This window comes from Python bivittatus, unplaced genomic scaffold (assembly GCF_059951505.1).
Source record: "Python bivittatus isolate LINGU-HERP-01145 unplaced genomic scaffold, Pbiv_v1 ctg000160_np1212, whole genome shotgun sequence".
NCBI classification, from domain to species: domain Eukaryota; kingdom Metazoa; phylum Chordata; class Lepidosauria; order Squamata; family Pythonidae; genus Python; species Python bivittatus.
The window spans coordinates 8107501-8120384 of NW_028277076.1; the positions used below are offsets into that span (position 1 = coordinate 8107501).

Sequence of the window (12884 nt, forward strand, 5' to 3'; positions counted from 1 at the left end):
ATTTAAACACGTATTTGGGGCCTGATGGAGAACCTCAAGAGGATCTCTGTGAATCCTGTTGTTGTTGTGACTATGTTTTCATTGGGACGTATTAATATGATTAATTAGTATTCATTCATATTAATATTATATTTGTTTGTACGTCCCTCCTTATTGTACATTGCTTTTCTAAGCTGCTTGGATCAGTTTCGACGGAAGTTTGTAAAAGCACTGGTAAAAATTCTAAACTGGGGATGGAATTGATCCCCTCCAGTTCAGGGAATTACAAATAATTCAATTTGGGTCAAATCATTTTGAAAAATAGCGACAACTAGCTCACAGAAGGCCCAAAAAGGCATTCTTAGCTTCTGCTAAGTCGCCGTGATGGTTTAATTGACCCCTTCGAACAGCCCAAACTAGCCCGTGAGGATAAGCAGATCGTTCTCCGTCCAGCAGCTCTCGCCTTGGGCGGGATGAAATAAATCCACCTTGGAAAAGCTTTAAATCACCTTTCTTCGGAGAGATTAAAGTGGATACTGAAACGCTGGTGGCTTCTGGCTTTGAAATTCTCCCTGCCTAATCCAAGGGCTGACTCCAGAAAGGGAGAAAAACCTTTCGGGTTGGGCGGAGCGGGAGGGTGTGCAACCTGAAGCCCCGGGGCTGGACGCAGCCCCATCCGAGCCACCCTCCAAGGGGGGCGTTTAAAGTGACAGAAGGGGAACGAAACGGTTGTGTAGCCCAAGAGGCAGCGAGCCTTACCTTGATCTGGGGGCAGAGGGCGTAGTAGGTGATCTCAAATCGAATCTGATCGTTGCCCTAAAGGAAGAGGATGGTAAAGGATTAAGCCCAACTCCTCATAATTCTGCAAACAGTATGGAAATGGTTTCGTTTGGGATCCTCTCCATCATTTCCCCCCCCCAGATTGCCTGGTGGTCTCCCATCCAAGCGTGAATCACCTTTGACTCTTCTCCCCTTTTCAAGCTCAACCAAAGTTGGTTAGGGCAAAGCCCAGTGCCCACCATTGCTCAGGGGTCACCTTATTGAAACAAGGACCAAGGTGGAGGCCTTTTTGAGGCTGGAAAATTAAGTATACAGATTCAATTCCAGCATCCAGTTCAGAGGGACCAGGCCTAAATCTGTCCTGAATCCACCTTGCAATTTCTCCTGTTTTCTTGCCCTGCAAAAGAGGCTTCAGTTTTTCTACTCTATCCTCAGAATGCCTGACAATCTGTTGCCAGTTTTCATCAGGAATATTTTTCAGGCTGTCTGGACTGATGCTAACCTCTACCCTCCCCATTTGAAAAAGAAGCAGATCTTCAGCTGTGGGTCTTTCAAAGGAACCCCAAGACATCCACAGAGCTTCACCATCAAGCAAGATTTGAACTTGACTCTACAGGTAGTCCTTGACTTACGACCATTCGCTTAATGACCATTTGAAGTTACGACAGGGCTGAAAAAAGTGATGTACGACTGGTCCTTGCACTTACGACCATTGCAGCATCCATGCAGTCATGAGATCAAAGTTTGGGCACTTGGCAACTGGCATGTATTTACAACAGTTGCAGTGTCCCGGCCTTCCCGGGAGGCTTCTGACAAGCAAAGTCAATAGGGGAAGCCGAATTTGCTTAACAACCACAGCAAACAAGGTTGTAAAATTGGGTGTGACTCACTTAATGACCATATCACTTAGCAATGGAAGTCCCAATTGTGGTCATAAATCAAGGACTACCTGTAATAACTTTTCCCAATTACTCTATATTGACTGGTTAAAGTATAGGGAATATAGAATCATAGGGTTGGATCTTGGAGGACATCTACTCCAACCTCTGCCCAGTGCAGTAGTGCTCATTCCATCCTGGACAATCTTTTCTTGGAAATCGCCAGTGATGGAGCACCCACAACTCCAGGAGACAGGCTGGTCCACTGCTTAACAGCTCTTTGTATGATTCCTTTGGTTTGCCCTTGGCGTGTTGAATGAACCCAGCCATCACACTTTTCAAACCAGGGTTGATGACTTTGCCCAGGGTTTAGCCATAAGGATGTCAGTTGCAGCCTCCCCAAATTTGGGGGAGGCTAAGACCATTGTCCATCAAGGTCTGTTGGATGCTAGGCAGGTTCCCACACCTCTCTAAACCATGATATTTTAACCCCATCTTGGGAAAAAAGCCATAGGGGCTAGGTACGCCCCACAGGCTAAGTCCTAAACCATGGTTTAAAGCACCTGCACGCTTTCTGGAGATTCAGATTCCCACTGAGAGCCACCAAGTTTATCGCAGCTTGTAGGAGCCTCCGGAGGGGGCGGCAAAAGATCCAGGAGCCAACGTCTAGCCCAGCTTCCTTCTCCCATCTGCTCTGAGCCAGGGAGCCTCACAGATGGTGCCCTGTGCATTTAAGAACTTGGCAGGCCAAACAAGGGACCAGCCAGCTTTGGGGTCTCAGATTACGGGGGGTGCTGCCTCTGTGCCCATTTGCCTGCAAGCCAAGCTTAATCTGGCTGCGGGTAGGAGGGAGTGGGAAATGTTTCAAAGCGCTTGTAACTTTCAGAAGCTCAGCACTGGGAAAGCCAATATTCCTGAGTCTTAGTAGGCAAAAGGCATATTTTAGTCAGTTTAAGGCAACTTAAGTTGAACTCAACCCAAGTTGAACTCAGCTCAACTTGAGTTGAACTCAACTAGAGTAGATCTTTGTCTTAAGATTAGGCTACACTTTAACATTTTGTGCCACGGAGCTCTTTTAAGGCTTGGCTGAAACCTACAGCCCCCTTCTCAGAAAAATATATTTAAATGCGTAAAATGAAAGACATAGATATAGACTGCCTTCCAAAGAAAACAAACTATGTTCATCTATTATTATCTGTTCAAAGTGATAAAGATGTAATATAGTCATCTATAGGCTTCTTTATTGATCCATTAAATCAATGACAAGGCCATACCCATTTTTAAGGTACAATGATTTGAGAACGTGAGATTTATTGACATTAACAGTTTTTGGAGCCTAGAGGGCCTTACTGAATGAAAAGCAGAATTTCAACTCAAGGTTAATGAAGATAAAGTTGCATTTTTTTTTTCTATCCAAATTCACGGAACCCCTGAAATCTATCTACAGACACACCAAGAGGTACATGGACCCCAGGTTAAGAACCTCTGTTATAAACACTTACAAATGTGTTGAAATTTGGAATTTAGGCCACCCTTCCTCCAACAAGTTCTGGATAGGATATGCAAATTCACCCGACTTCCTCTTATCTTTAAAACAACCCTAGAAAATAAGCTAAGATCCACTGACTTGGGATACACACACACAGTGGTTAGCCACAAAGTGGTTTGTTTGGTTTGAGCTGATTCTGGCCTGGCTCACATCCAATGATTTACGGCTTTGCATGTTGCACAAATCCACTCATTTTTGCGCTTGCTCACAAACCATACTTAAGCAAACCATTGCTTAACCCAACATGCACCTCCAATAAAAGGGTGGCAGAATTAAACCGCTCCAGACCCTGTTTGAACTGCATCCAAAATGTAGACAAATCCAGGTTGCACTTGGTGGGAAAAGCAGATCTCACTGAACTGGAGAGAGGTTAGTTGGAAGGAGGTTTTAGAAGATGACATCATACAGAGACATGACGGGCAAACTCCTCTTTAATAAGTGTGGCCAGAAGTACTCAGATTCTGATAGAAGAGACTCTCTGTAGCTCAGGGTTGAACTATGGAGTCCTTGGTGCTCGCTGAGCTTGGTGGTTTTCTTGCAGACGTTTCATCGTGCAGCGACACTGAAGATGTTACCTAGTTGGGTAATGAAATGTCTGCAAGCAAAAAACCAAGCTCAGAGAACCTCAAGGACTCCACACCACTCAAACTTTGCAGACCGTGGCTCCTGATACGACAAATGACTCCATGAATAAAATCAGTTACTTGATTGGAGTTAAGGCTGGGGGGGGGGGGGGAATCAACAAGCCACTTTTAACAGTCTCCTTTTGCTTGCAAAGTCTGACTTAATTTTAATTGTGTCTACTCCCTTTTTATTTTACTTGCCGCCTCGCCTCCCCCAACTTACCCGTTAAGAACTTCTGCAGAGCTCAAAAAAGCCGTTGATGGTTGAATCCTCCTTCTGAACACACAAACAGCCTTTTTTTTCCCCAAAGCACAGCTGGAAAAAAGGGCTTGAGGCAACTTTGCTATCAGTCCGGAACACAGTCAGAGGCTCCTTTAGCCAAAGAATCCCCAATCCTCACATTGCGACGGTCCGCGACCAAGACCATCAGAATGCCTCTTTTCTTTTGGGAAAATCTTATTCTGCAATCTCTCTCTGCCCCTTCTGGACAGCTTCCGTTCTGCTCAAGTGAGAAAATCTTCAATCGGGGATCCAGGGAAGCAAAGGGAACCTTTGTAAAATTAAGTCTCCGGCCCCCTCTTGTGGAGAAAAAGCAGCCCTACAACTTTTAAACCCTTGTTAAATATTTGTTACTCCAAGAGTGGGGCAAAGAATGAAAGACAATAATGGCCAGTTTTGTGATGAGGGGGATTTTCGAATAAAATAAAAGCATATTCAAAAGGACAAGTAATAATAAAAAAAGAGGAAAAGAGAAAAGAAAGAAAAACGAAAATATAGATTGAGGATTTCTGCCTTTCTTTCTATCTTATTCTTTCCCCTCCCCGTTTAACCCTTTTTAATCCCCAAACCATCAATTCAATCGTTTCTTCTTTCAACAAAAAGGCCATATAAAGTTTCCTGCCATTCAAGAAAGTCTGCCTCGTTTTCTCCCTCACCAAATGGATCAGCGTTGCCATTTCTGCAAACTCCATCCGTTTTATAATCCAGTCTTCTACTGTGGGCATTTCGTTGTAAGAATGCCCAGATTTCAAGCCCTTGCAAGGCTGGGGTTTTTGCCATGACCCAGCTGGATGAGTTTTGCAGACAGCCAAGAAGAAATTAGAAAGAGGCTTAAAGGTGCAACTGATTTTAATTTGTTGGGGAAGAAGCAGAGAAAAAAGACAGCTTAAATATTTGTTGCTGAGGGCCTTGAATGGTTTGGGAATTCAAAGCAATTAACCCACTTTGCCTGTGCAGTTAAGCCAGTCAACCGTTCCAGGAAAATCCCATCTACCTAAACTCTGTTTAACTAATTTTTAACAGAGGCGGCCCAGATGTGCAAAGTCTTCATTTTTCTTCAATTACCCAGAAGGACAACATTCAACAAGATGACCTCTCAAGACCTAGAAACACAGATACACCTTCTTCACTCAAGAAAGGTTTTGCCATGAACGTCATTTAAGCAAAGTCCACCGCGAAGACTAACAGGGGAATAATTTAAAACATCAGCTGGGTTAAAGTGTAAACCGTTTCAAACTCCTGACTAAATAAAAGTGTTTTAAGCAAATGCAGGTAGTCCTCGGTTAACGACCACTCGTTCAGTGACCATTCAAAGTTATGACGGTGCAGACAAGTGGTACTTACGAGCAGTCCTCATACTTATGGCTGTTGCAGTGTCCCCATGGTCACATGATTGCAATCCGGGCACTTGGCAAGCGGCTTGCATTTATGACGGCTGCAGCATCCCGCGGTCACATGGTCGTTATTTGCGACCTTCCCTGCTGACTTCCCACAAGCAAAGTCAATGGGGAAGCCAGCAAGGAAGGTCACAGGTTGTTCCCATAAGTCACACTCGCTCCTGCTGCTTTTTCCCCCAAGGAGCTATGCGTACTCCGTAGCATGCACCCGCCACAGCACCCCCACACACACACACTCTATCGTACATGCAGCATGCCTGGCCGTGCTTGCACCGGCCATAGCACCCCCATGACTGGCTGTGTTCGTGCCGGGCCACAGCACCCACCTGCATGCCCACCCATACTCCACAGCAACCCCCTGACTGCAGCATCAACATCCTGCCCACCTGTGTGCCATGCCGCAGCACCTCACCCCCACCCGGCCACACTCCATAACACTTACCTGCCCACCAGCCTGCTTGCAAGCCACCCGGGACTTGCAATTTCCTGCCAGCTTCCCCACTGACTTTGCTGATTGGAAGCCAGCAGGAAGTCACAAGTCATGGTGATGTGAGGTCCTCGCTTAATCACCCACAATCCTCTTTTAAGAATGGCAATGGGGAGTGCTGGGATTGCCATCACTAAGTGACGCGGTCACGGGATGTCACGCTTTACAACCGCATTGCTTAGCAATGGAAATTCCAGTCCCAATGACCGTTGTTCAGCGAGGACCTGTGCTGGCAAACGTCAGTATGGAGGAAGTTCTGAAGTCCAAACAAGATGAGAAAGGGAAAATGAAAAGATCCCACTAAATGGCTGAGACAAATCATTACCATAACACTGGAAAGAAAATGATGGACGTGTCCATCGGGTCACTGGGCATCAAGGAAGTCTTTACTTTGCCCAGCTCTCAGCCCCACTAAGTAGACCAGACCAGGATATCAACTCCACAGGTGTCAGCCTTGTGGGGTAAACCAGACAGGAAACATGACCAGATGAGCTAATTCTACATTATTGTAAGGCTACGTTAACATAATCCTGCAAGTCTGAAAGTACAAATCTCCTTTACAGCCTAGGAAGCTAGGGAGGGTCCCTTCTGAGCCTTTCTCCACCCATTATGCTGCTGAGGGCTCAGCTCCCTCTTATCTGACTCTTCCCTTGGCAGGGTTTCTTGGTCCAGCCTCCCAAGGTCTTTCCCACATACTATCAGCCCTCCCAGGTAAACCAGACAGGAAACACGACCAGATGAGCTAATTCTACTTTACGGTAAGGCTACATTAACAGAATTGTACAAGTCTGAAAATACAAATCTCCCGCAGTCACTTTTAACAGCCTGATACGTTAGGGCAGATCCTTTTTAAGTTTCTTTCTTTTTCCCATTAAGTGGCTGAGGGCTCGTCCCCCTCTTATCTGACCATTCCCTAGGCAGCATCTCTTCCCCTCATCCCTCAAGGTCCTTCTCACATACTACTACAACGGGAAGGCCAAAACTGCTGTTATTAAGATTGGTTCTAAGACAGTGTTGTCCAAACGTGGCCACTTTAAGATGAGTGGACTTCAATGCTGGCTGGGGAATTCTGGGAGTTGAAGTCCACTCATCTTAAAGTGGCCACGTTTGGACAACACTGCTCTAAGAGAAGCATCTTGCAAGTCTGATTGTGCTGGACCTCCTCCCCTTCTTATCCTCATATGAACCAGGGAGGTGTCTCTCTGATCCACTTCCAAAGGTTATCTTTTCTCAGGACTTAGAAGATGTTACGGCCCCTTTTGCCTCGGGAACAATTCCTGCATATTTCCGTCCAAGTCATCTGCCTTACCCTTTACACCAGCTTAGCAGGCAGCCACCATTGACCGTGGCTGATTGTCCAAAGTTAAGGGTTGTGCCTGGTTAGCACTAGGAGCAGAAGCTGCTGAGATACCTCAAGGTGGAGAAGTTGGACAAAGATTGCTGAATTGGTGACAAGAAAGCTACCTGGGTGTGTCAGGTCCATAGGTTGGGGTGGGTGGGTAAAAATGTGACTTTACCTGCTCCTGACACTGTGTTTCGGACAAGAGACACAGCCATCTCCATGCCTGGTCCTACCTTGCCCGTAGCTCCGTGAGAAACAAACTGAGCTCCTTCTCGCAAGGCAATTTCCATCTGCTTGCGGGCAATGCACGGGCGGGCCAGCGACGTGCCGAGGAGGTACCGATCTTCATAGAGAGCCCCGGCTTGGACGAAGGGCCAGATAAACTCTTCTACAAATTCTCTGCTGATATCTTCGATGTAAACCTGAAGTAGAAAAGAGAGAAGAGATGAACCAGCCTAGGGCGGAGAGCAGAACCATGCATTTCTTGCATTACGCACCAGGGTTTGCTTTGGGGTTCGTGGGAACCCAGCCATCGTGGTTTGATGCAGGCAGTGGTGGCTTATTCAACAAATCTTGGTTAGCCAGATTTGCTCATTTTTTGAAAGAAAAAGCCCCCCAGCAGCTTTCTATCAAAAACTGGGCCCAACCAATTCCTCCTTTCCTTTAAATACTCCATGGGTTTCAACCTCAAAGAAATGAATAGTCAAACTTTTGCAATATGACTAAATCTTGAACTAAGTCAGTGAGGCTTGGTCCAAACTGGGGGCACGGATTTAATGTTTTCCCCTAACAATCTCATTTTTAATTATTTTTAAATTGTTCACTTGATCCCGTTAATCAGTTGACCATATTTCTATACTGCCCCCCCAAATGATATTCCATTGTCTTCTTCTGGATTTTTTTTTTCTTTTCTTCCCCCTGACTGCTCAGTTTAGCCTCTCTGGGGTGTTCTAGTGGTCTCCCATCCATTTGACTGACCCTGGTCCACTTCTGAAAAACCAGGGCGGATCAGGAAGAGGCTGGCCCTGGTAGGTCTTTATCCTTTAAACAAAGAAGAGAAAAATAAGTGCAGTTTGATGATTTTAAAAAATGCTGGGGGGAAACAGGTTCGGGGACAGGAAAAGCTGAAAAGCACTTTGCCACACTCCATTTTTTGCTAAAATCTGATCCAAATGATTCAGCAAATCACATCTGTCCACATGGAGCTGGTTAACCTCTGTCTTGGCCCCTGTCCCACCTACCTTTGCCCTTAAAAAAAAAACATGTTTGGAGAAAAAAATGCCAACATTAAACCATCACCTGGGGAGGTGAGGAAGAGACCACACCAACAGGGCTGTTTTGCGTGTTTTATTTAAAACTGAAATATTTATTGATAATGTATAACAACGAGAAGCTATGATGAAGCACAGCCAAAAATATAACACGGCTAATCTAATTTAAAAAACAGAATATACAAAAGAGTAATTAATCGAGTGACATTTGAAGATATGTCCATAAAGTCTAATATAGAATATTAATATAATATATAATATAATACATATATTTGAACTAGATTAATTCTTTAACATGTTATTAAGTCTAGCCATATAGATCAGTGTTTCTCAAACTTGGCAACTTTAAGACGTTTGGACTTCAACTCCCAGAATTCCCCAGCCAGCATGCTGGCTGGGGAATTCTGGGAGTTGAAGTCCACGCATCTTAAAGTTGCCAAGGTTTGATAGCCCAAGCTGGATTCACACCTCTCAGTAAGCCATAATGTGGCTTGTTTGTGGCTTAGCATGTTGTCCGAGCCAAGCCAGCTGGGCTTCTTTTAGGAAACCATCATTCTTTCAGCAAACCACGATGAAGCAAATCGGTTACCTTCTTGGCTCCCAAAGAGAGAGCCTTCATCCTTGCCTTTTCAAAGTTTTCATCTTGCCCAATGTTGGCCTGGAAGATTTTGTGAAGGAAAGAAAAAAGAAGTGTTGGAAGTAACTCCTGGAAGGAAATCCGCTATTCCTTTGCCCTAGACCAGCCGCGGGTGGGTTTTGGGGGGTTGTTTTTTTAGGGGAAGAAAAGGGGCCAAGTTCTAAATTGTAGAAATCTTTAGTTTTGGGGTATCTTATAACCTGGTTAGAGAAAGTCCTGTCGTCTGGCCCTACTCTTTTCTAATACATCATATTATATATATAATATAAGTATATGTATATAATACATTAAAAACATAATATTTTCCTAATACAGGGGGTCTCCCCTGAAGTCATTTCCTGGGCGAGCAATAGCTCTGGGGGACCCCCCGCTCTGCCGTTCAGACGACATTCCTGCAAGGTAGGCGCTGTGAGAGTTTGTCCTCATGATGGGAATTAAAAAAGAATCCCCAAATAACCCACCAGCCAAAATATACGGAAGAAGGGGTTAAAGTTCTCCGTTAAGGAGGGCCGGACGCGTGATAAGGCGGTCTGGACCTTGTCTGTGTAAATAAGGCTGTTTTGAGATGATCCGTCGTGGCTGGAACTCCTTTGACCCTTAACGGCTTCCCACTTTTTTCAACCCGATTCCTATTCCCAGATCTTGGGTTTTTCGCCTGCGTTTATTTAAACGGTTCTAAGTCTCCCGCTGAAGTTTAGATTCAGTTAAGGCTACTTTTCCCTCCACCTATTGCCCTGCAGCAGGATTGGAGGCCAAGTCCCATCATCCCCAGCCACACTGCTAGCTAGTTACGGGGTCAACCAATCAAGTTTGCCCCCTGAACGGTAAGGCCACGTGGCAGTCGGAGGTGAGATTCTCTGCTTCCGGTTTGTGGCTGATGGTCCACCCTTCCCCGCTCATGCGACAAAAGCTATACCTGTTGACTCTCTACCTGCGGTCCTTGCAGCCTTTCAAAATCAGTCCATTGCAGTGTTTCTCAACCTTGGCAACTTTAAGAGGCGTGGACTTCAACTCCCAGAATTCCCTAGCCAGGGGGAATTCTGGGAGTTGAAGTCCACGCCTCTTAAAGTTGCCAACTTTGAAAAACCCTCATTTAGAGAGTCGCCGAAAAATGGTCTTACCAGGTAAGTGATGACATCATAACCTTGTTCTTTTAGCCAAACCAGGATGCAGGATGTATCCAGTCCACCGCTATAAGCCAGAATCACAAGGCCTTTGCGCTGAGACATTGTATCTATAATAATAATAATAATAATAATAATAATAATAATAATAATAATAATAATAATAATAATAATTTATTATGCCACCCGAAAGACGATTCAAGAAAATTCCCCATCACATAAACGGGCAGAAGTCTGGATATCGTCAGAAGACTCCAACTGCTTTTTTCCAGGCTAAAAATTCTGCTCCGAAGCAAATATATAATTTTTAGTTCACCAGGAAGATATTTATGATATCTTTATGATTTATGATTTATGTATGATAATTTATGATATTATCGCATTTTAATTAATATTTATTCCTTTACTGCAGATCGCCCAGAGTGGCTTCCAGCGAGATGGGCCGTGACAAACGTGAAAGATAAATAAATATAAAACAAAGAATAAAACTGGCTCGCAGCTCTAAGCCAATCTGATGCCAAAAAAATCCGTCCGACAGTTCAGAAAATCAATGCGAGCCGAACGTCTGAATCGAATCGTCAAGTCGGCTTGAATTCAGCTTTCTGAACCTGTTCCAAACGCCTCCCCCATCTGTTAAATACAATTTCATTTGAGTTTTTTAAAATGACTAAGTAATACATCGTCCTTTATTTATTATAAATCATTTATAATTATTATAATTATAAACACAAAAATGCAATAAAAATAATTCCATTGAGTTTTTAAAACAATCACAATGGTAAAAATTCCTGGGCGCTCTGATCATTTCTATTGGCATTATCTGTTAAACAACCGAGATAAACGTATGTCTCTAAAAGCAGCAAAATTCTGCGACATTACGTGTAATTTTCGCCCACAAAAGTTGCCAACAATTATTGATGTTAGCAGATAATTTTGCTTTGTTTGTTTTATAGAATGCATTTTTATTGGTCAATGACCAAAATAAAGCTTCTGTCTGTCAATGGAAAGCAGAACTCATATATTTCATGGCATTTTAGAATGTGGAAGGGGAAAAAAGCTATCTGTTTAAAAAAAAAAAAAAGAATAGAAAGCCCAAAAGAAGAAACAAAAATGGGAGGAAAAATCCAGAAAAAAAAAATCGGGTAAAAATCAAGAAAGAAAAGAAAGAAACATTTAAAAAATAATTCTGTGTCTCTGTAAATCAGGGTTTCTCAATCTTGGCCACTTGAAGATGGGCGGACTTCAACTCCCAGGATTCCCCAGCCAGGGGGAATTCTGGGAGTTGAAGTCCACCCATCTTCAAGTGGCCAAGACTGAGAAAAACTGATGTAAATGAATCCGATCAATTCAAAGGCGTGTGAGTCCAAAAGCTAATTCGGAGATCTGATCGCTTTGCTTTCAGATCAATCTCTGAGTCAAAGATTTGGGCCGAAGTTGTTTGTATTGATGAACCGAAGCAATTGATTATCTTTAGCCAATAGCCGCGACGCTGCTTTTTGCAAGCTGCGATTCACAGAATATTATCCAGACATCTCAGATGCTCAGCCATCAATTTGTGAAGCAGCTGCAAGCCACCTTAGGTTGGAGGACCAGACATTTTAATTTTAATTGTTTGACTGTTTTTACTATTTAGCCGCCCAGAATCACTGGTCTGAGATGGGTAGCTATATAAATTGAATCAATCAATCAATCAATAATAAAATAAATTTGCACAAAACGTATCACTAACCCACGGAACTCACCGCCACAAGGTTCAACCCTAATGATGGGTGATCCTGGCTCAAAAAGTATTTAATTCACGGCATCTGGGATTAAACTCAGGGATGGTTTCCCTCCTTCTGATATAACCTCCAGAACCCCTCATCCTTGCTGGGGATGATGGGAGTTGTAATTCACCCACCTCTGCCCTCTGTAGCCTCCACCTTTTCTCGCCCCCCCAAGAATTTTTTTAATACATTTTTTATTGCTTTTTAATGAATAGCAAAAAAAGAAAAAAAAACCCAAAATAATAATACACAAGAAGGGGGGAAAACATTAAAAGGTGCTATTAAAAAAAAGTGACCCAAAACAGCAACCATAAAAATAAAATCTTAGTGTAGCATAGCATTCTCACAGTAAATAGTTACAAATCTATCTCCATATATTTATCTAATGCAAATATTATTCAGATGCATATATATTTCCGATACATTTATGGGACGATCGTCTATTTTTTTAGCCTACTGTATTTTGTATAAATGAGTCCCGTATTTCATTTTACTTGTCCATACAAAGTCTAGGTCTACAGGCAGTCCGCTCGTAAGTGGCAAGTGCAATCCGGTCTTCAATCCATTGAGTGAATGAGCCCCCCGAGACAGGCGCAGTCTACCTGCCAATGCCAGCTGCTGGAGGCAGAGAACTGGGGAAATGCATCGCCTTTAAAGACCTTGAAAGAAATCTTGAAAAAAAGGACAGAGGAACCTGATTGAATCTACTCCAGAGCCTGACCCAATTCTGAAAAAGATTCTGCTCTTTTTCTCCCTGGCTCTTTCAATACA

The 12884-nt window shown here is 43.6% G+C and overlaps 1 protein-coding gene across 1 annotated transcript in view; it reads right to left on the reverse strand.

Annotated features, from left to right (window-relative positions):
• Positions 1–12884, reverse strand: part of ASS1 (argininosuccinate synthase 1) — a 73925-nt gene that overhangs the window by 59278 nt on the left and 1763 nt on the right. Inside the window, exons 2-5 of the mRNA XM_088147093.1 lie at positions 10345–10457; positions 9176–9244; positions 7549–7737; positions 739–795 (exon numbers count right to left, since the gene is read on the reverse strand). Coding sequence (XP_088003219.1) covers positions 739–795; positions 7549–7737; positions 9176–9244; positions 10345–10452 — 423 coding nt within the window. The 5' untranslated portion in view covers positions 10453–10457. The remainder of the gene's footprint in view (positions 1–738; positions 796–7548; positions 7738–9175; positions 9245–10344; positions 10458–12884) is intronic.